At 42.4% G+C, this 19,426-nt stretch overlaps 1 protein-coding gene across 9 annotated transcripts in view; it reads left to right on the top strand.

Annotated features, from left to right (window-relative positions):
- The window catches only part of OSBPL1A (oxysterol binding protein like 1A), a 71,689-nt gene extending 56,983 nt beyond the window's left edge, over positions 1-14,706 (top strand). For 8 of the 9 annotated variants that reach the window (XM_066329976.1, XM_066329987.1, XM_066330029.1 and 5 more), the window contains 9 exons: positions 1,774-1,871; positions 2,557-2,739; positions 3,228-3,335; positions 3,427-3,516; positions 3,753-3,879; positions 7,082-7,198; positions 7,967-8,090; positions 9,772-9,862; positions 13,550-14,706. In XM_066329976.1, the coding sequence (XP_066186073.1) occupies positions 1,774-1,871; positions 2,557-2,739; positions 3,228-3,335; positions 3,427-3,516; positions 3,753-3,879; positions 7,082-7,198; positions 7,967-8,090; positions 9,772-9,862; positions 13,550-13,652 (1,041 nt within the window). In that variant the 3' untranslated portion in view covers positions 13,653-14,706. The remainder of the gene's footprint in view (positions 1-1,773; positions 1,872-2,556; positions 2,740-3,227; positions 3,336-3,426; positions 3,517-3,752; positions 3,880-7,081; positions 7,199-7,966; positions 8,091-9,771; positions 9,863-13,549) is intronic. The other variant, XR_010744765.1, reaches the window with a different exon arrangement.
- Positions 14,707-19,426: the final 4,720 nt, after the last annotated feature.

Raw genomic sequence — 19,426 nt, 5'->3', positions numbered from 1 at the left:
GAGAGTCAGTCCATGCAGGAGATACCTTCTTCCATCATCCCCTTCTCCTCCAGGCTAATTAGCTCTTGAGAATTTCAAATTTCATTGGGATATCAAATCCACTTGTTCCTTTGCTGCATCTCTTGAATGTGTTTCAGGTCTTGTGTATGGTAAAAGAACTATTTGTGGATACCACCCAGAGATCTGCCCCGAGGCTGGAAAGCTATGAGTGGCAGGATGTGTGGATTAGTGTGGATAAGCAATAGAATAGTGGGCATCTCCAACGGTTTGAAATTTTACTCCTAAGCAAGTGCAGAATCCTGAAAAATTAATAAAATATTTGGAAAAGTATGCTGTCACCCTGGCACTTCTAGAGTGACAGAAATTACTGCAAGGTGCTGGGGCCTGGCCCATGCCTAATGAGCCCTGTTTAATACTATTCAGTACCCTCAAGAGGAAGAAGAGGCCTCTGGATCTGACAATAAAACAAGAGACACTGGAGGTACTCCAGCTCCTGTGTCTGGCACTGCAGGTGAACTGAAGAACTGACCTGTGCTGGTGTCAGTCACCCCTGTACACAAAAGGAAGTATTGGAAGCAAAAGTCCACTCATTTAGTAAGGGATGAAGGAGATTCTTTCAAGAGGAAGCAGGAGAAAGATGTAGACAAGACAGAGTATTCTGAAGTAGGACTGCCATGAGAGAACAGGAGGAAGAGGAGAGGTAGCTGCTGACTGGGGAGAAGAAAAACGAAGAATTCATAAATGAGACAGTACCTGCCCAATCCCTGTCCCTGAGTGAGCTGTGAGATACATAAAAAGATTTTGGCTGTTGTCCAGGTGAAGACGTTGTCACCAGCCTGTTCCAATGTTGGGGTAACAACAGAGCCAGTAGTCTGGAATTGGAGAGTAAGGAAGCCAAGCAGGTAGGATCCCTTTCTAGGAAAGGGGGCAGTGAGAGAATGGTTGGAAAAGTGACACAAGTTACTGTGGAGGTGACTCATGTCAGGTGTGAAGGGAAGATATTCCTTCAAGGGAGATGTTATATGTCGCCCAGAGAAGTAGAGCACCTTGGAGAAAGGTATCAGTACCTGAGGGAAGTAGCCCTGCTGGAGGTGATTTGTGATGACATGGATGACAAACAGCTATCCAGAGATGCACATTAAGCCAGGTGCATGTGACTCATGTGGTGGAAGTTTGTACAGAACCAGAACTGTCACAGTTTAGGCCAGCAGGCTTAAATAGCAGACAGCCACTCGCTCACCCTAATTCCCCCTCCCGTCCTCCATGGATGTGGGATAGAACTGGATAGTGGTGGGAGAAGAAATAATAATTGGAATATACTAAACAAGTGATGCACAGTGCAGTCACTGCCCACTGACCAATGCTCAGGCAGTTTCCAAGCAGCAGCAGTCTCCAGCTGGGTTTCTTTCCCCCCTAGGTTTTTTATATACTGAGCATAATGTCATATGGCATGGAATATCCCCTTGGTCAATGTGTCAGCTCTCCCAGCTGTGTCTCCTCACAACTTCTTGTTCCCCCCAGCCTGGTGGGGTGGTATAAGAAGTTGAAAAGTCCTTGACTTTGTTGCAAGACATTGCTTGGCAACAACTAAAACATCAGCGAGTTATCAGCATTATTTTCATTCTAAATCCAAAACAGCGCTGTGGCAGCTACTAGGGAGAAAATTAGCTCTATCCCAGCAGAAACCAGGACACCTGTCTAGGACAATATTTTGATATTCTGTAACACCATGGCTACTGTTGATTAACTCTGTGACCTTACTCTTCTGAGCAGTGTGTTGCTGCATTTGCTGTGTCTGCTGTAGCCTCACAGTGGGAGCGTACTGGGAAGCCATTCAACCCATTGCTTGGAGAGACCTATGAACTGATCAGGTAATGAACAGAGCTGCACTGAGGGTGGTATTCCGTGGAAGAGATGTTTCATTAGATTTGTTAGCTGGCTTGCAGACTGCACTTCAGCTCATAAGCTTCCAGCCATTCCCCTAGCAGCTGCTGCAGGTAGATGCAATGTGTGTTGATGTTCACCAATCCACCTTTCACTGAACAGAAACTACTTAACCTTTCAATTCAGAGCAAGCAAATGAAATTTGCCAGGTTAAGAAGCAAGTTTTATCTACAAAATTCATTTATTTCCCTGAAACCTTATGAATGAAAAATGTGCATGGTACATAAGGAGTGTACAGAGTACAGGAGTGTTCAGAGTACCTATTAATGTGTAGCTGTACCTAAGGCAGATTTTTCTTTCGATTAATATTTTGGCCTTTGTTAAGGTGAAGATTTAAGAAAGAGATCAGTATCAAAAGTAACTGTATTGACTCGCCAGATCTGGTACTTCTTGCTTCTTTTTTATATTACGTCCTTAGTTATTTAAAATAGGGATGTTATACGTTTTAGCTAATGTTTTCAGTTTAGGCTTTTAATTAACTGTTAATTAACTCTTGCACTGTGAGCAGCAACTATGCATGGGTCCAACTATCCCTTTCACCTCAGGGAAAACAACTGCAACTTTACTGCACTTGATACATAGGTACATGATTTGGTTATCTTTATTTTGCAGAGATGATCTTGGATTTAGACTTCTCTCAGAGCAAGTCAGCCATCATCCACCAATCAGTGCTTTCTATGCTGAAGGCTTGAATAATGATTTTGTGTTTCATGGATCAATATATCCTAAACTGAAATTCTGGGGCAAGAGCGTGGAAGCAGAACCAAAAGGCACAATGACTTTGGAGCTACTCGAGTAAGTTGATCAGTGATAATTGAAGGGGTACACTGCCTCATCCTTGATGATTAGAGTGCATTAAAGCCTCATGGCTTAGGAACAGAGGTGTCCAACACGCACATCCTGAAGTGTGAGGGCAGATCATTGTGTGGGGAGGAGAGGATGGGAAGATGAAAGGATCTACCATCATTTCCCCATACATGCTGCTGACAGCACCAGTCGGGACCTGGGCCTGGATGTTCTCCAGGGGCCTGGATATCAGTTCTGCTAAAGCCAGCATGTCTGAGTCCTGTTGGCTTTCCTTGTATCTTTGCATGCTAACAGTGGATGCACCAAAGTGATTGTTTCAAGGAACTGATAAAATCAGTAGCAATAGGTTAATAAATTTCTTGTTTTTCCTGACTTATTGCCATGCCCGTTTCAAGACTTGGCATAATGATGGCTTATTGAAGGGCTGACATCCTGTACAAAGATACAGTATTTTAATTTTTATTCCCTTCCCTTAGGCACAATGAAGCCTACACATGGACAAATCCTACGTGCTGTGTGCATAACATTATTGTGGGCAAACTTTGGATCGAGCAGTATGGAAATGTGGAGATAACTAACCATAAGTAAGTTAAAAGTGTGAGCACTTTCACTTCCTGCAGGTTTGAAAAGGAAAAGCATTTGGAAGTAATTAGTGCTCTCTTGTTCTGCCTTTAGAACTGGTGAGAAGTGTGTACTAAGCTTCAAGCCCTGTGGCCTCTTTGGGAAGGAGCTGCACAAAGTTGAAGGCTACATTCAGGATAAAAGGTAACAGCTTAATTCTAAATGGGAAACAGCCCTTGGTTGTGAGGCGAGCTGTAGAACTGAATGCCTTTAACAGGGTCTGTCAGTGGCACGAACCTACAACAGCAGGGTTATGAATTCTGCAAAATCAGTAATAGAGTTTTTATAGTTGCCCTTAGAAGTTGTTCTTTCACATATTTTTGTCTGTAATAAATCTCTTTAAGGTCCTTTTTAAAACTTAGTCTGCTTTTTTTTGACAGCAAAAAGAAACTGTGTGCATTGTATGGGAAGTGGACTGAGTGCTTGTACAGTGTTGACCCAGCTACATTCGAAGCTTACAAGAAAAATGACAAGAAAAATACAGAAGAGAAGAAAAGTAGCAAACAGGTATTTATCCTGTAAAGAGATGGGATCTCAAAAGCATGATAAGACAGCTAAGTATTTTAGTAGCATTTAAGACATTATAATTTCCTTCATTTACCTTCTCTTTCCTAGTAGGATACAAAACAGATTGGGTGAATAATAATATTAAGGAATAAAATTATTTTCTTCTCTTGGACTTGTATTCAAACTTCTCAAAACCTGGTGTGATCTAAATACTATCTAGAACTGCCTCTTCCTCCCAAATAACATGGAAGAAATAACATATGCACTAGTTGGGCCATTTCTGATCATGTATGATAACATATTCTAGTGGGAGGATTTTGCCTCGTGGAAGCAGGACAGTTTCATTTCTTAACTTCGTAAAATATCATATTTTCCAGCTTTTACAAGGAATTTTTTTATTACTTTCTGTTAAATTTTCACAATTGTAGAAGTGCTGGCAATTTTATATTTTACTCCATAATTGATTTTTTTTTCTCTTGTGAAAAAACCTCACTCATAATTATTCCAAACTTCTGGTCAGCAGTAAGCTTTTTGTTTAGGATGAATGGCGATGGTGACAACACAGCTTGGTGAAGAACAGTCACTTGGACAGTAGTTTAAAACAGGGATTGTTCCCCTTTGGCGACTGCAGACAGGTTTTTTCTGTTTAGGTGTTGATAGTCTTCGAAGAACCTTATGAGAAACTTGGAGAGCTCTGAAACCAGTTGTGCCTGTGCAGGTCCAGATTGTTGCTGTATCTGAGCTTGCTCCAGTGCTTGACATCAGGAGAGTGGTAAAGCACTGGGGATTGCTGCTTCTCTGGGAGTCTGACCTGGAGAACTCCAGGGAGAAGGAACAAAGAAAAACACACCCTGTGTCTTTGTTCAGCAGTCTGTTTGCATTTTCCAGCAATGCTCAAGATGATGATTGCTTTTCACTTAGAAATGCAGCACCCTGTTGCATAAAGCTCAAGCTGCAGTGTTGCTCTAACTCGAGGAAAATGCTTTTCCTACTTAATTAACAGAACTCTTTCTCTTGTGAAGAAAACTGAGGGTTTTGTAATGTGAGGTATAAACCAGGCAGTCTGTCTTGAATATGTAGTGCCATTGCCTCTTGTGTCTGAGGAGCTGATATATTCTATGGTTTTGGAGCATTTAGGTGAGCCAAGTCCCATGTATAATGTCTGGTTTTCCCTTCATGGTATTGAAGGTTCATTCAGGCACAAAAATACATGTTTTTTTAAACTCCTAATTAGAATTTTTCAGATTTATGCAGTTGTTTTCCAGATATTACATCGTGCTGCATTGCTAATCAAGAAATGTTTCTGCCTCTCTTGAGGGAACCTGCTTGGATGAGAGTCCTTTTGCAACTTACCCCCAAATCCCTTCCATTTTTATAGAAATAAAACTTAGGGAAAATATTTTTTCAGGGAACTAGATAAGCCTTCAAGTATGCAAAGGTGATATTTTGCTGACATTAGGAGAGCCACAGTTAGACCAGGGTGGTTCTGCTCTGAATGAACTGGAGTCTTTTTTTTAATCAAGATGAAGCACTTTGTTCATATTTTTCAGTGCAAAAACATGAAAGAGAACAATGTGGGAAGCAGCAACTGCCTTTACAGATACTTTATTTACAGAGGTCTTGCTTTGGCAAGTGTGTTAACTATCCTCATAGCAATATACTGAACAGTTAGGTAGCATTGAGCATAAAATATGGATGGTTGTGACAAGAGCATATGAAAATACACATTTTACATATTTCTCTGTAATTCTTATGCTGTTTTAAGATCTTGTAACAAGGCAGAAATTTCATTGTGTATTGTAGCCTTTCTATAAAAGGCTTGGAGTTCAACACTGGTATTGCATTGTCTTTGTTTTGATAAAGGATACTTTTTGATAAAGGATAACTTTCTGATGTGTTCTGCTTCAAATTCCCAGTTTCTGAAGGATTGATCAGGATCATTCAATTAACAGAATGACGGGTTGCCAGCACAGTTCACATATAGTCAAGTTAAAGCCCTAAGAGCTAAGAGCCCTTTAATTTGTCTTCCCAAGAGCTGAAGGGCTGAACCTTGTCTGCACATTATCCTGCTGGCTGTGCGTTATTAAAAGCGTGGTGAAGGGCTCCTCAGTGGAGCAGAATCCTTACTACTACTGATTTTCTTGGGAGCATAGCACGGGAATCATCTCAGGACAACCGAGTGCTCGTTGGGTACTGGATGTTTTCAGTATTATCTGATGCAACCATGGGAGAGCAAAGCTTATTAGCAGCAGGATTAAAGCTGCTGGCCTGTAGCCAAAGTATTTAAAGCTTTAGTTGCCGTTAGGTTTGGCTTTAATCTCTGATGATCTCTGAAACGTGCTGCTGTTTTTAGCTGTGACTGTGACACCAGGTTTTCTTGGGAGAGCCCTTTTCATTGTCTGGCATGGCTTTAGTTCAGTCTTTCAACATTAGCTACTGTGGTAGAATTAATGTCAGCAGCATCAGAGCCCAGCTGCTTTAAAGCTGTGTGTAAAACAGGAAATAGTTTAGAACTAGTTCAGGTCACACTGTGATCACCAGTTACTCTCCTGCCCCAGTAACCCTCTGTGGAGTTTTTTTACTTTCTGGGAAAAGCATTTCACAGTCTTGTGGCTGCAGCTGCCTCAGGTTGTATGTGTCGCCCTTCACACCCTTTCCAGAAGCTGTAACTGATTTAGGATATTTATTTCACATTTGCACTTTGACATTTCAGTACTGTTAATACAAAGGAAGGCTCCTCTGGGCACAGAGCAGTAGGAAGAGCTTTTTGTTGTGCACAAACTGGGCAGCATCTGCATTATGTGCTGGCATTTCTTTGTTTTGGAAGGATGAGGAATGTGGCTTCTATTCTTCACCTCTATTGAAGCAGTATTGAAGTTAAGTATCAGGCATGAAAGTGCTTGTACTTGGGGTACCAGGACATCTCTGAGGTGGAAAAATTGGCATTTCTTAGCACTTAAACATCCAGCTTACATCTACAAAGATGTTGTTGCAAGAAACTGTTGGTAGTGTTCCACTGGGAAGGAATTGGGAGTATGTGTGCTATGTTAATGCCTCAATCCTTGATAAGAAATGTTTCTTTGCTAAAATTACTCACCTTTAGTCGAGGAAATAATTTTTTGTAAGTTCCAGTATTGGGATGATTGGTGTAAACGATTCATGACTTCAAAGAACTGCTCTTTCCTTTGTGTGCTGCATTTAGGTGGGCAATACCGAGGAATCAGATGAGATGCCATTGCCAGACTCTGAGAGTGTGTATGTTATTCCTGGAAGTGTTTTGCTATGGAAAATAACTCCAAGACCTCCAAATTCAGCACAGGTCAGCTATGCTTCTTACTGAAAATGTGTGCTAAACTGTTGTTCTGTATGGTTTACACAAAGTACATCCATTTGTTGTCTTTGTCATTAGCAAGTCTGGATTTGCCTGTTTATTGCAACAAGCCTCCTCACCACAACTGTAATTGTCTAATGTGGGGTTGGAAGAATAATTGCCACAGGGATCAGTCTATGATTAGTGGAATTTCTCTGGAGAATGGGATGCTTCATGTAGATAGTGGCATGGGACCTTTCCCCACCATTTCTTTGCACCCTGCTTCCCCCACTGAGGCACCAGCCTTGTAAGAAATCACACTGAAGGGCTTTATTAGAGGCCAGACATTTCCAAAGACAGACCTGCATGACACAAGTTGGTGTCTGAAGGGCCGTGAAGCCGGGAAACCACTAGGCAGAATACAAGGGCATTATGTGCAACAGAGAAGGCAAAGAATTGGTACAGAAAAGATGCCCCCACTGCATTAATCAAGAGGGAAATCTCTCTTCAGAGATAGAGAAAATACCAGTAGGACTGAAAAGAAGTCGAGAAATAGTGCACTGAGTAATTGGATACTGACCTCCAACAGAAACAGCAAGGATCACCTACACTGCCTGAGAGTGCAGTTTTGCTGGTATCTTGAGCAATCCTATATTGAGTAACTAAGTAATACAGAAGCACTTTGATGTTTGTTTGTAGACTGCAGTTTTCTTCTGTTTTAAGGCAGTAGCTGGAGGTGTCACAAAGTCACCTTTCATCTTTGTCTCTGAATTTCAGATGTATAATTTTACAAGCTTTGCTATGGCTTTGAATGAGTTGGACAAAGAAATGGAGAGTGTCATTCCCAAAACTGACTGCCGGCTACGACCAGATATCAGAGCTATGGAAAATGGAGAAATAGGTAACTTCAGTTATGGGCAAAGGCAGTTTTAGTTTTTTCTTAAAACTGAGGAAAGTTGGAAAAACTGGAAAAAAAGTTGTTAGGTGAACAGCTAGAGGAAGTAGGTCCCCATGCATTCCTCCATGACACCAGGCAATAACTCTTTAACACAACCTTCTGCAGGCTGTGTTGAGCCTCTGGTGTCACGCACCTCTGCAGAGGATGGAGCTTATCTTCCTCACAGTCACCATATCTCCTGCTGTGGTGATGTTTGATGACCAGTGTTGATAAACAATATCTGCACAGTCCTAAGGAAATGAACTTTTCAATTTGTCTATCAGCCTGATGCAGAGAGAGTGTTTTGTTATGCCAGTTCCGAGAAATGCAGTCAAAACTATTTAAGTGAACCTACGATGCCAAAAAATACACTTGATGCAAAATTATACTTCACTGGGAATTGAACAATTTTGCTGTCCAAGAATAGTGAATTAGAAGTGCATGATGAGACTTCCAGTGAATAGAAGTAGTGTGCTTTTAGAATATTAAAACATGGTGGCCAACCTTGTAGACTAAGAGCATAGAGGCTTTTGTTTTCTCTGGCTTGCTGACTGATTGGTATAAGTCATGAAACCCTGCTTCGGTTTCAGCTATATAATAGGGCAAAAACTGTGAGACTTCTGATAAGTAGTCTGAGATCTAGCAATAAAAATCAGTGTCATGGTGTAACAGAGGGCAGTTGTGCAGTTTTTTCTTTTTCCATTGGAAGCTGATAAGCATTTCTTTGAGGCTTTTAAAAAAGCAGATCAGTGAATTCCCACAACCACTCTCTCCTGCCTGTACGACTGATTTGTAGCCAGGACCATGGATATATTTGGTTCAGAGCAGCCCCAGTAATTAGTCTGTTTAAATTTAAAGTGCAAATAACTATGCTGTTAGCAACAGACCATATTCCTTCGTGACACACTAGGGTGTGAAGTTTGTATAGCAGCTAGTAATACACAGAGGGTTAGAAGCTGACCAGGAATGGTTGATGGAAGGAAATAGTTGATAATCATTCTTGGAAGACCTAAGGTGTGTATGAAACACTTTATGAGGATTCAGGAAAGTGAGATTGACTTTCATCTAATCTGCTTCTGAGTCTGACTTACTCCTCAGACCTTCTTATCATCCTTCCTGCCTAAGAGAAGCAACTGTTCTCCTTGTTTGGGATGCTACACTTGTGCATTACCAAAAAATACGAAGGAATGCTGCAGAGAAACAATTCTTTGTGATTTGGAAGTAAGCCTTCCAGACCTCTGGTGATGAGGAACTATACACTAGTAGCAACTTAACTCAAAACTCAACAAGAAGCAGGTGCCAGACTTCTGAAATTGATCATATCTTCAGTTTCCCTACTGAAATAAATTCTACATATGCCACCTCCCTTAGCTTACATTTGCTGTCATGTAGACACATTTCCAGGGTCTTCAGGTCTCGGATAAATACATATTTAGCAGTCTTAAAGCCTAGGATGCCACTGGCTGATCCTGTGCCACAGCTGGCCTAGCTTTACTCATAGACTACACCAGTAACCTTCAGTGTTCTGTAAATTGACATTTTCTACTACTGCCTTTATTTATTTTCTGGGTCAGATGAAGTAATGTCCCTGTCTCATATATTGTGCTTTAACATCTGTATTTTGGTGTGTTTTTATTTCTTCAAGATCTGGCTAGTGAAGAAAAGAAGAGGCTAGAAGAAAAACAGAGGACGGCCCGCAAAAATCGTTCCAAGTCAGAGGAAGACTGGAAAACGAGGTTGGTGCCCTCACCTCTGTGTGTGTGTGTAGTTATGTCAAGCCTTTGAACATTCGAGTTAAGTGACAGTCTCCCCTGGTGACGTGCAGTGAGTGTTGTGTCAGCACGAAGAGCAGACAGACAGCACCAGGTCTGGCAGTGCCACTGTTGTGTTTGCACACTCCGTCCCAGCGGGATGTCACACTTCCAGGGGGAAGCACCAGGCTTGCTCTCGCTTCCTCCCCTCGCTGCTTGCACACCCACATGCAAACACAAACTGTTGCCTTCTCTGAGCACTTCTTGGTTCCGGCATGACAAAGGTGTTACCTCTGATGGCTACTTTTAAGGACTGTTTTTGCTGTTTAATTTATAATTGCCTCAAATTTGCATGCCTGGCCAAAGAGAGGAAGAAATGCTCCCCCCATGAGTCAGCTCATCCATGACTTCCCAGCCCAGTGGCTCTGTGCTGACAATGCTGTGTTCTTAAAGTTTATCACCCAGTTATCCAAAATAATCTTTTGAAGGGGGCCCCTAACTACAAAAGAGGAGCTAAGAGAAAAGTTGGCATACAGTGGACCTGCCAGAATGTTTTGGGGATTTTTTTAAGGGTTTTCTTTAAACTGTGAGGGGTCAGCTGGGAGCTCTTAAACACTTGCTAAGAAGAAACTGAAAACTTGACCAGATGAATCTAGTTTGACCAGACAAAGTCTATTTAAAAGCGCAGTAGTAAGTTAGCATTATCTTCTCAGGAAAAACAACAGTAGAGCTAAACTTTAAGTAAGCAAGGTTCATCTCTTCTCTATTAACACAGTCAGACACTCTGGGTTAAAGATCTTTAAAATGTTTGTAACTATAAATCACATTTCTTTTGTTTTTGTTTTTTTAAATGAAGTCACCCATCACCCCAAAATCCCAGGTTTGGACATGTCTGCCTTTGTCTTTTTCCTGTGCCTGCTCTCCTGAAGTGTTTGGGTTTGTTTGCATAGAGACTGATGGAGAATAACATCTTTGTTAAGCTTCTAATTGCTGTATGGCCTTGCACCTCTCATTCCTTTCCTGAATTCAGAGTGGTTCTAGCTCTCACCAGGTGTTTTTAAACCTGGGATAGCTACATGGTATTCTTCAGGTGCCTGAAGTAACTTAAATCTAGCTCAAAACACCTGAGGCTGGAAACTGGGGAATTCCCATGGAACTGTGGGTTTTGGGTTGTATAATTAGCACAGATGCCATTCACAAGATTCTGCAACTGCTGTTGTGCAGATTGTATAGACCTGTTCAGCATGAGTCTGGGATATCCTTTAAGAACTCTTTGCTTTCCAGGATGTTTCTAAAGCTTTGGCAGAAAATTCCAATCTCTTGATCTCTTTAGTAAGTGTGGCTGCCTATGAAGGATGATGTTAAGTTTAGGGAGAGTTGTGCTATGGGGGAGAAGTGCATGCTGTGAAGAACTCTCCTACCTGTTCCCAGGTCATCTTTAGGTCTTATTCTGCAGTGCATTATGAACTTGGATCTAAACTACTGCCATTTCCTTGCACAGAAAAACAGGTTTCTTGCTTTGTCTAGCAGAATTCCTCCTTCCTAAGACAATTCTCCAAAGTTCCCGGTGATTTTTTTATATATATATATATATATATATATATATATATAATTTTATTATTCTGAATCTACTTTAAAAGTGGGGTCTTGGTGTTTCTCAAGAGGTGATTAATGTTTAACACTTAATATTTCAGATGCTTACCAGTAATCTTAAGTCTTGACTAAAAGTATTTAATTCAGTTCTGAAATACAGCAGTGGTCTGTTTGTTTTGATGGAAGTCTGTCCCATCTTTCCCACATCACTGGTTTAGGTCTTATATGTCTCTCAGACTTGGTTCTTCACATTGCCTTTCCCCTTCCTATTGAAGTAGGTGGGCACTGGAGGAGGGGCACTCTGTCCTGACCTGTACAAGTGTTGAGGACACACTAATGAGCTGTGAGGAGGTAGAATTTCTTAATCTGAGAGGTGAGGTCACTGTGTCATAGCCCTGTCTCACGGTAAATGTTTGGCTTTAGCTCTGGAATGAGCTGTCACCAGTGAACTGGACACCTAAGCTGATCCATCCACCTCTTATTTGGGAATAGCTGGCCCCTCCTATGGGAGGAGAAGCAGGAGTGAACTGTGTACAGTACTAGGGGTGAATGACTTCTGTTGACTTCAGTTAACTTAACCAGGGCAGCAGGAGTACCACTGGAGTGTTCACCTGTTCAGTTACTCCCAGGAAGGCAGCACAAGGCATTTCTTCCAGCCCAGCTCTCTCAAGTCCTTTGAGCCAAGCAAGACTCACCTGTTAGCTGCCCTGCTTTGTAACATAACCCTGAATACTGGTGGCCCTTAGGCTTTTGCCTTTTAAAGAGATCAAGTCATATTTGGTTCCAATGTGCTTTTTTCTCTTCTGAAACATTATGGCACTGGAGAAGGGAAGAGCAGAGTTAAACAGGCTGTCTTGCACACAGATGATTTATTCAGTGAGTGTGGTCACTGCAGTGAGTCACAGAAACAACTGGCTTCTGCGGTCAGTGAGGAGGTGAAAGGAAGCTGTGGAGCACATTAACCACAGAAACAGCTTCTACCAAGCTGGCTCATGCCATAAATGTGGCTTGGCAAAACACAGAAGGAAGTTAAAATGCTTGAGGTCTGGTACTGTGCACTGTTGAGGCATAAAATTGAGTAACTGGGCCAAACAGAAAGTGGCATTAGTGTGTGCTGTATGGTGCCTCCAGATTAGGCAGGAGGAGAGAAGAAAGGAAAGAAAGCAGGTGCTCAACTTCAGTGTTTCTATTAATAGCCAGCTTAGTAAAAGCTTGCAAGTAGCTCCATGCAGATGGAATCAGCTTTCTGGGCATTTGGATTGAGTCTCCTGCTGCCAACAGTGTAACACAACATAGTTAACTTGTAATAATCCAGAACTCTTCCTGCAGCCTGTGGGTGATGTTTCATCTGCACTGAGGGTAGCTGGCACACTGAGTTACCTGCTGGTCAAAGCAAAGGGAAGAAAGCAAATGCACAGGCAGTGGAAACAAGGATGAGTTGCCTGTGAAGAACAGAGAGATGAGTTACATAGAGATGGGGTAAAGGAGGGCCAAGGCAAAGCTTGAACTTGGCAAAGCATGCAAAAAAAATAACACAAAGGCTTCTTACATGCATGTTAACCAGAAAAGGTAAAAAATCTTTTTAAGGTGCTTTCCAACTTTTTAAGGTGCTTTCCAAGGTCATTCTACAGGTCTATGATGAAGTGCATTGCAAAACAAGGCTTTAAAAAAGCAAGGGGTAATCTAGATCCAGGGAAATAATATTTGTTTTCAGGACTGCAGTGCTTGTGGTGTTCACATGTCTTGCAAAAACTGTTACTGCTTGTGCATGCCAGAATAGTTGTTCACAACTGCTTTGAAATAAGCTGTATCTGTCCTTTTTTATGCAGTAATCTTGGCAGCTTCAAATGGCAAAACACTGGTGTCAGTAATTCCATCTCAGAGATGTTTAAGCGGTGTAGCAAATGGGGAAATGTAGTCACTAAAGATGACTTTAAACACACTTATGAATTTAAAACCAAGAGGACTCCTGCAATAATTATTTTGTGCAGTAAACTGCTGAAGATGCAGCAAAGCAGTTCTGAACTTGTACACGTGACTCTTAATAGCTGCACTAACGTGCTGTGTGTTTCCTTGCAGATGGTTCCATCAAGGCCCCAATCCCCACACTGGTACACAGGACTGGCTTTACTCTGGCAACTACTGGGACAGAAACTACTTCAACTTGCCTGATATTTATTAAAATGCAGCAAGGAGCCTCTGACTGATGCAAATAAGTCTTAATCCATTTTAATGTTTTCCCTTGTTCTACTTATCTCCTGAAAATACTGACATGTTATCAAACAGAATATTAAGCATCTCTGCAATAAATCTGGTGGTACATGATCTGCAGTCCTAAAAGTAGGGGAATAACTTTTCTGGCTGATGGTGGGTCCTGCATGGACAAAGTCGCTGTGGTTTCAAGCTGCTCTGAGTACACCTATATTAGGTTGTGGTGTATGAGGAATAGAACACCTTCAGCTGTTCTATGAATACTTTATTTTGTAGATAACAGTGGCACAAGTAAAACTGGTTTTATTTATTGTGACTTGGGAATGTTTAAAAAGCACACAAAGTAATTGCAATATTCTATTCTTAAATGAAGAAAAGGGTGTCACTTCTGTAAAGATGTAATTTTTCATAAAGTGACTTTTCTTTTACTAAAGTAATTCCCTTGAAGCCTGAGCTCTGCTCAAGAGATTCCAGAAGTATTCCCATCTCTGGAGCAGTAAGGCAGTTGTTTAGGCTGGTAACATTACTCAGAGGTTATTTATTCAATGTTTTGTGCAGTGTGTTTTGAATTTTGCTCTCCTGTTTTGCTACCAACCTTATGGTTTAAGGAATTAAGAGCCATTTAAATACCTACAGGTTTGATTTGAACTGCACACTGGTAACAGGTTTTAAAAGAATCTGTTTCATGCACTAGAAGTTCCGGTGCCCAGCACCACTGCAAGAACCTAATCAGTCCAGGTGGAACATGGCAGGGGGACAGGACTGTGTCTGTACTGTGCAAATTCCCTGAGAGGAAGTCTTGTGCATTTCAAAGGTAGTACAGCACCTCAGTGAGGCCTCCTGTGCACAGCTGCTTTACCCCTTTTCAGTGGGGTGCATTCAATCTTAGTCTGTTTATATTGAACTGTGTACAGAGCTTCTAGAGGGCGAGCTGCTCTTTGTACAATATTTTAACTGCTGTCTGGAGGTTAGTGTTAATTGAATAATTTAATTGCTACTAAATAAAGGCTTCAAAACTTCTTGCATCTAGTCTAAAGTGAGTGGTGTTCAACAGTGCTGACCTCTTCTGAGCAAGCCTTGTGCAAAACCTGCTGCAGTGAGAACAGCTCCTATGTTTCTCTGTGCTCCAGGGACCTCTCTTCTCCCTGAGCAAGGAAGAGTCTCCTTGTAGGGGATGGGGAGGGCTGGAGAACTGAGAGCTTCCTGCAGCTTGAGCTTGGAGTGCACTACTGAAACTGTCAATAAGGCAATGAGATGGTTTCTATTTTTATTCTAGGCACTACTCCTGTTACCCAGGTCCTGATGCTGAGACATATTTGCATAGATAAGGGAAAACTTTTTCCTTGGCAGTCTTTGCTGTGAGTCAACAGCTCTCACAGTGACCCATAGATGCAGGATTTTAATACCTGTTCTATCTGTAGGAAGCCTCTGCTCTGGCCAGAGCTTCTTGAAATGTCGAGTGCTGTGCCGCTTCCAGGTGTGAGTCTGAGCTCTGTGGAAGCAGCCCTGGCTGTTGGGTCAGTGCAGGTGACACAGCACTGAACACTCAGTGCTAAGGAAAGCAAAGCACTTAATTGCTACCTGCCCCCATGATTACACCATGGCAGCACAGTGAGAGGCTGGGTGGCTCCTCACTGGAACAGCTCCAGCAGCTGTGGCAGAGGGCACAGTTCAGACAAAGCTAATATTGGGGATGTTCAACAGGGGACTGCAGTTCTAATTGCTGGCTCTTTTTTTTTTTTTCTTTTTTTTTTTTTTTTTCCTTTTTTTTTTTTTTTTTTTTTTAGCATTTGCTTAACATTATTTGATTTATCACAATGTAAACTCCATCGATCCTGACCTCTTCCTGAAGTGCAAACAGCCTCTCTTCTCTCCCTGTTTAAAAATTAACATGAATGCAGTAGATAAGTGTGGAAGAACTACTTCAGGTGCTACCTAAATGCACTCCAAGGGGAGGGTATTTTGCCCCACTCTGAATATTAGAAGAGTATTAGAAGTTAGTTAGAAGTTCAGGCTACAGGCAAAAAGATGTGTATAAATGTGAGATTAAAAACATGGTTCTTTCAGACTAAAATCAGATCAGGACTTGCAAACAGTAACAAGCAGAGGAAGGCAGTGTGGGTGTGTTATATAGGACTAGTTTAACCAATCATCTCAAACATTTTTTTTATTTTGAAAAGGGTTAAACCTAGTTTCTAGTAGTAAATTCCAAACAGTAGGACGTTCCTATGTGGGAAGCAATCTTACTTCAGTACCTGTTCTGGGCATAGGGTCTGATGTAATGGTAGCCTGTCCTTGCAGTACTGTAACTTCCTGTAGGAGCACTCACTATTGTGTGTACTATTGCCAGCTTTGCAGATATCACATCAGCCAGAGGGATGGCCACTGAAAAAACACTGGCTGCACTTTCAGCTGCAGAATTAGAACCAAGGCTTGCTCATTTCTCATCAGGGAACGTAGTGGATCTCCTCCTTGCAACAGCATCTGGCTGTCCAAAGATGGCATGGGTAGAAACAGGTTTCCAGTCCTGTGTTCTGAACATCAGAGCCCCCTAGAACAAGAAGCAGAGAATTTCCCCACTTTCTTTTTCTTGCATCATATAATTTGGAGCAGATGTTTATGACAGCTGACCATCGCTGTTGATCTTCTCCCCTGGAAAAGCTGAGCATTGCCCAGGAATAAGGACCCCCACCTCCAGCAGGACAAAGGCTTTGGGGCAATTTTTACCTTGTCTCAACTAAGTTAGACAACAGAAGATCCATACATTAGAGTGTGGTGGATGCCCCAAGCACTTGAGGTTAAAAAGACAAAAACAATTGTTGGAAGCAGGAGCAGTGAGTTCCAGTCATCTTGTTTGAGTTTTCCATTGTATTTATTAAGACAACTCTTAGTCTTAAATACACCCAGGGAAAGCAAGCATGATGCAGAAGGGATCTGGGACAGCAAACACCGTTTGGTATGTGGGTGACAAACACCTGCAACCTAGAAAATAAAATAAAAATGAAAAAATGTTCACTGTCAGAGCAGAGGTTCTTTTGTCTGTTATTTCTGAAACTGAACTTCACCAAACTTGCCTAAAAGTTTAGGGTTTTTTACAAAAAGCCACTGGTAATCTGTAAATCTACCTACACCCAACTCTCCTTTACAAAAGGTTCTGCTGTTCCAGGGAGAGTGGGGGCAGGACAGCTCCACACTGGAGGATTTCTCCAGCTGGGCAAGGGCTGAGCTGGGCACATGCCACCACAGGGTGGAGATGCTGGTGAAGACCTGACCTATAAAGATGGGCAGTAGCTCTCTTGCTCTTTGTTGAGAGGTGATCAGTGCTTGGCCCACTTAGAAAAAAAAATGGTGGTGGTTGCCTGTGGTGGTTTTGGCGAGTTTCTGCAGTTGGGCTAAGTGGAACAACCTAAGTCACTGCTGGAATAAATGATCTTTCAGGCAAGGAGAATCAAAACTAGGGCTCCAACTAGTGACTTCTCCTTAGTTACAGGGTACCTGGATTACATCTTAGGTCCCTAACACCTGCTTCAGAAAATACACATTTTCAGCAAGACCATCTGACATCACTGGGCATGTTCCCAATCACTCTGACCTGCCTCTTTGCCCTGAGGAGAACAGAGCCCTGGCCAGAGTCATATTTCTTGGACAAAATGGCAGTGAAATCTAACACATGCATTGAGGCCAGGCAGACAGTGTTGGTTCAGTAGTTTCTCAGATGTCACCCCTAACCTTGCAATGGACTGACAAGAGGTGATCTTCCATTTATTTACCACTAAGCTGTAAAGCTGGAAGCTGGAAAAGGGAAGATGACATGAATGCCCAAACTTTGTTACCTTCCAAGACAAACTTGCTCAGTTTGATTCCACTTGTGCTGTAGATTCTGTTCTCTCAGGATGGCAATTAAATCATCATCAGATGAACCTAAAGTTGCAGTACTTGAGGCTTGGCCTGCATTTAATGGTTGCTTCATCTTTAACAGGTAATTTGTTCCATCTACAAAGGGAATTACTTTAAAAACTGCTCTATAAAAGATGGAACCTCTGCATCTATAATCAGCTCATCCTCCCAACACAGTGATACAACCTCACTGGTTGAGGTAACCTTGGTTTCACGGCGGAAAGGTACAACCTGTAATGGATCATTAGGAGCAGGTGATGGTGGAGGTGAAAAGTGATGATTTTCTGTAAAACCAGCAGAATAGCAGAAGAGAAGGCAAGTCTTTCAATGCATCATCACAGCTCAGCACTGAACTGCTTTCTGAATGACATCAAAAATTATGAGACACATTATTTGAAGCATTACAGAGCTAAATCCTCTCTGAAAAAACATTATTCTGCCTGGCGGCCCAAGCCAAGTCAGATCCATTTGTAACCTGTCAGTATTGGGCAATGCTACAGAAAGGAATGGCTGCCTTGCAGCTGTGCAATCCTGTTAGCTCTCCCTACTGGTGCATGAGTCCCAGATCCTATACTCGCACTGTGGGTGGGAGACACCAGAGGAAACCTCTTAGTGCAGGTGCTCAGAGTGTCACTGCCTGGGTTGCCTCCTGGATGGTTGGACAAGGATGTTTCCTTAACACAGGCATTCAGATGACAACTTCTGAATTATGCAGCCACTCTGTCATCGTATTTGAATAGTCACAGCAGTAAGGCAACGTCCCGTCCCCAGTGACTGAAGAAAATGGGAGTATCACATCTGTATTTTAAAAAAGGTGATGAGGACTGTAGGAGCAACCAACCAGTCAGCCTTACCTCTGTGCCTGGTAAGATCATGGTACAGATCATCCTGAAAGATACATCAAAGTATGTGGAAGACAGAGACACAAGCTGCAGCTTCTCCAAGGGCAAATAGTATCAGACTGATCTAGTGGCCTTGGATGATGGAGTGACTGCATTAGTGAAGAAAGGATGAGCTACTGATATCATCTACCTGGACTTCTGGAGGGTCTTTACCAGTCCCTCACAACATTCTGGCTGCTAAATTGGAGATATATAGGTTTGATGGATAAGGAAGTGGCTAGACGGGTGGAAACAAACCACCAGTAAGTGGACCCTCAAGGGTCTGTATGGGGACCAAAACTGGTAACTGACCAAAAATGGTAAGAAGTCTGTAGCAGACTTTTTACTGTCCCTTCAGTGACAGCAGGATCAAGTGCACCCTCAGCAAGTTTGCACATGACACCAAGCTGAGTGTGGTGCAGTTGATTTACCAGAAGGAAGAGATGCCATCCAAAGGGACCTGGGCAGGCTTGAAGACTGGGCCCACACAAGCCTCATGAAGCTCAGCCAAGGCCCAGTGCAAGATCTTTCATCTGCCCACAGCACTCATACAAGCCACTGCCTTTTCTCCCTCCCCACACTACATGAAACCTGCTCCTGCTTTCTGCTGCTGACTTGCTTAATGCCCAGCACAGGCAGAACCCTTCTAGACAAGTGCCCTTGGCTGTTTTCCTCACCAGCAGCCAAGCCAGATATTTCTTTCCAGCACAGGATGAGGGCAGTTTTTCCCTCAGGCTCAGGCTGTGATGCCATCACACAATCTAATGCTGCAACTTGCGGAAAGCAGAAAGGCTGTGGCAATCTCCCACCCCTCTGCCAGCCGTGGTGAAGGGGTGTGTGCACAGACCAGCCCCTGCTTACAGCCTGGCCTTTTAAGACAGGTGACATACAAAACCCAATGGATTTGAACCAACAAACTGCAAAATAGAGCACCTGAGAAGCAGTGCTTCTTCCTGGCCTCTGGCAG

The sequence above is a fragment of the Sylvia atricapilla genome, chromosome 1 (assembly GCF_009819655.1).
Source record: "Sylvia atricapilla isolate bSylAtr1 chromosome 1, bSylAtr1.pri, whole genome shotgun sequence".
Taxonomy (NCBI): Eukaryota; Metazoa; Chordata; class Aves; order Passeriformes; family Sylviidae; genus Sylvia; species Sylvia atricapilla.
The sequence above is the reverse complement of the archived record's forward strand: the minus strand, read 5'-3'. Positions and strand labels throughout refer to the sequence as shown.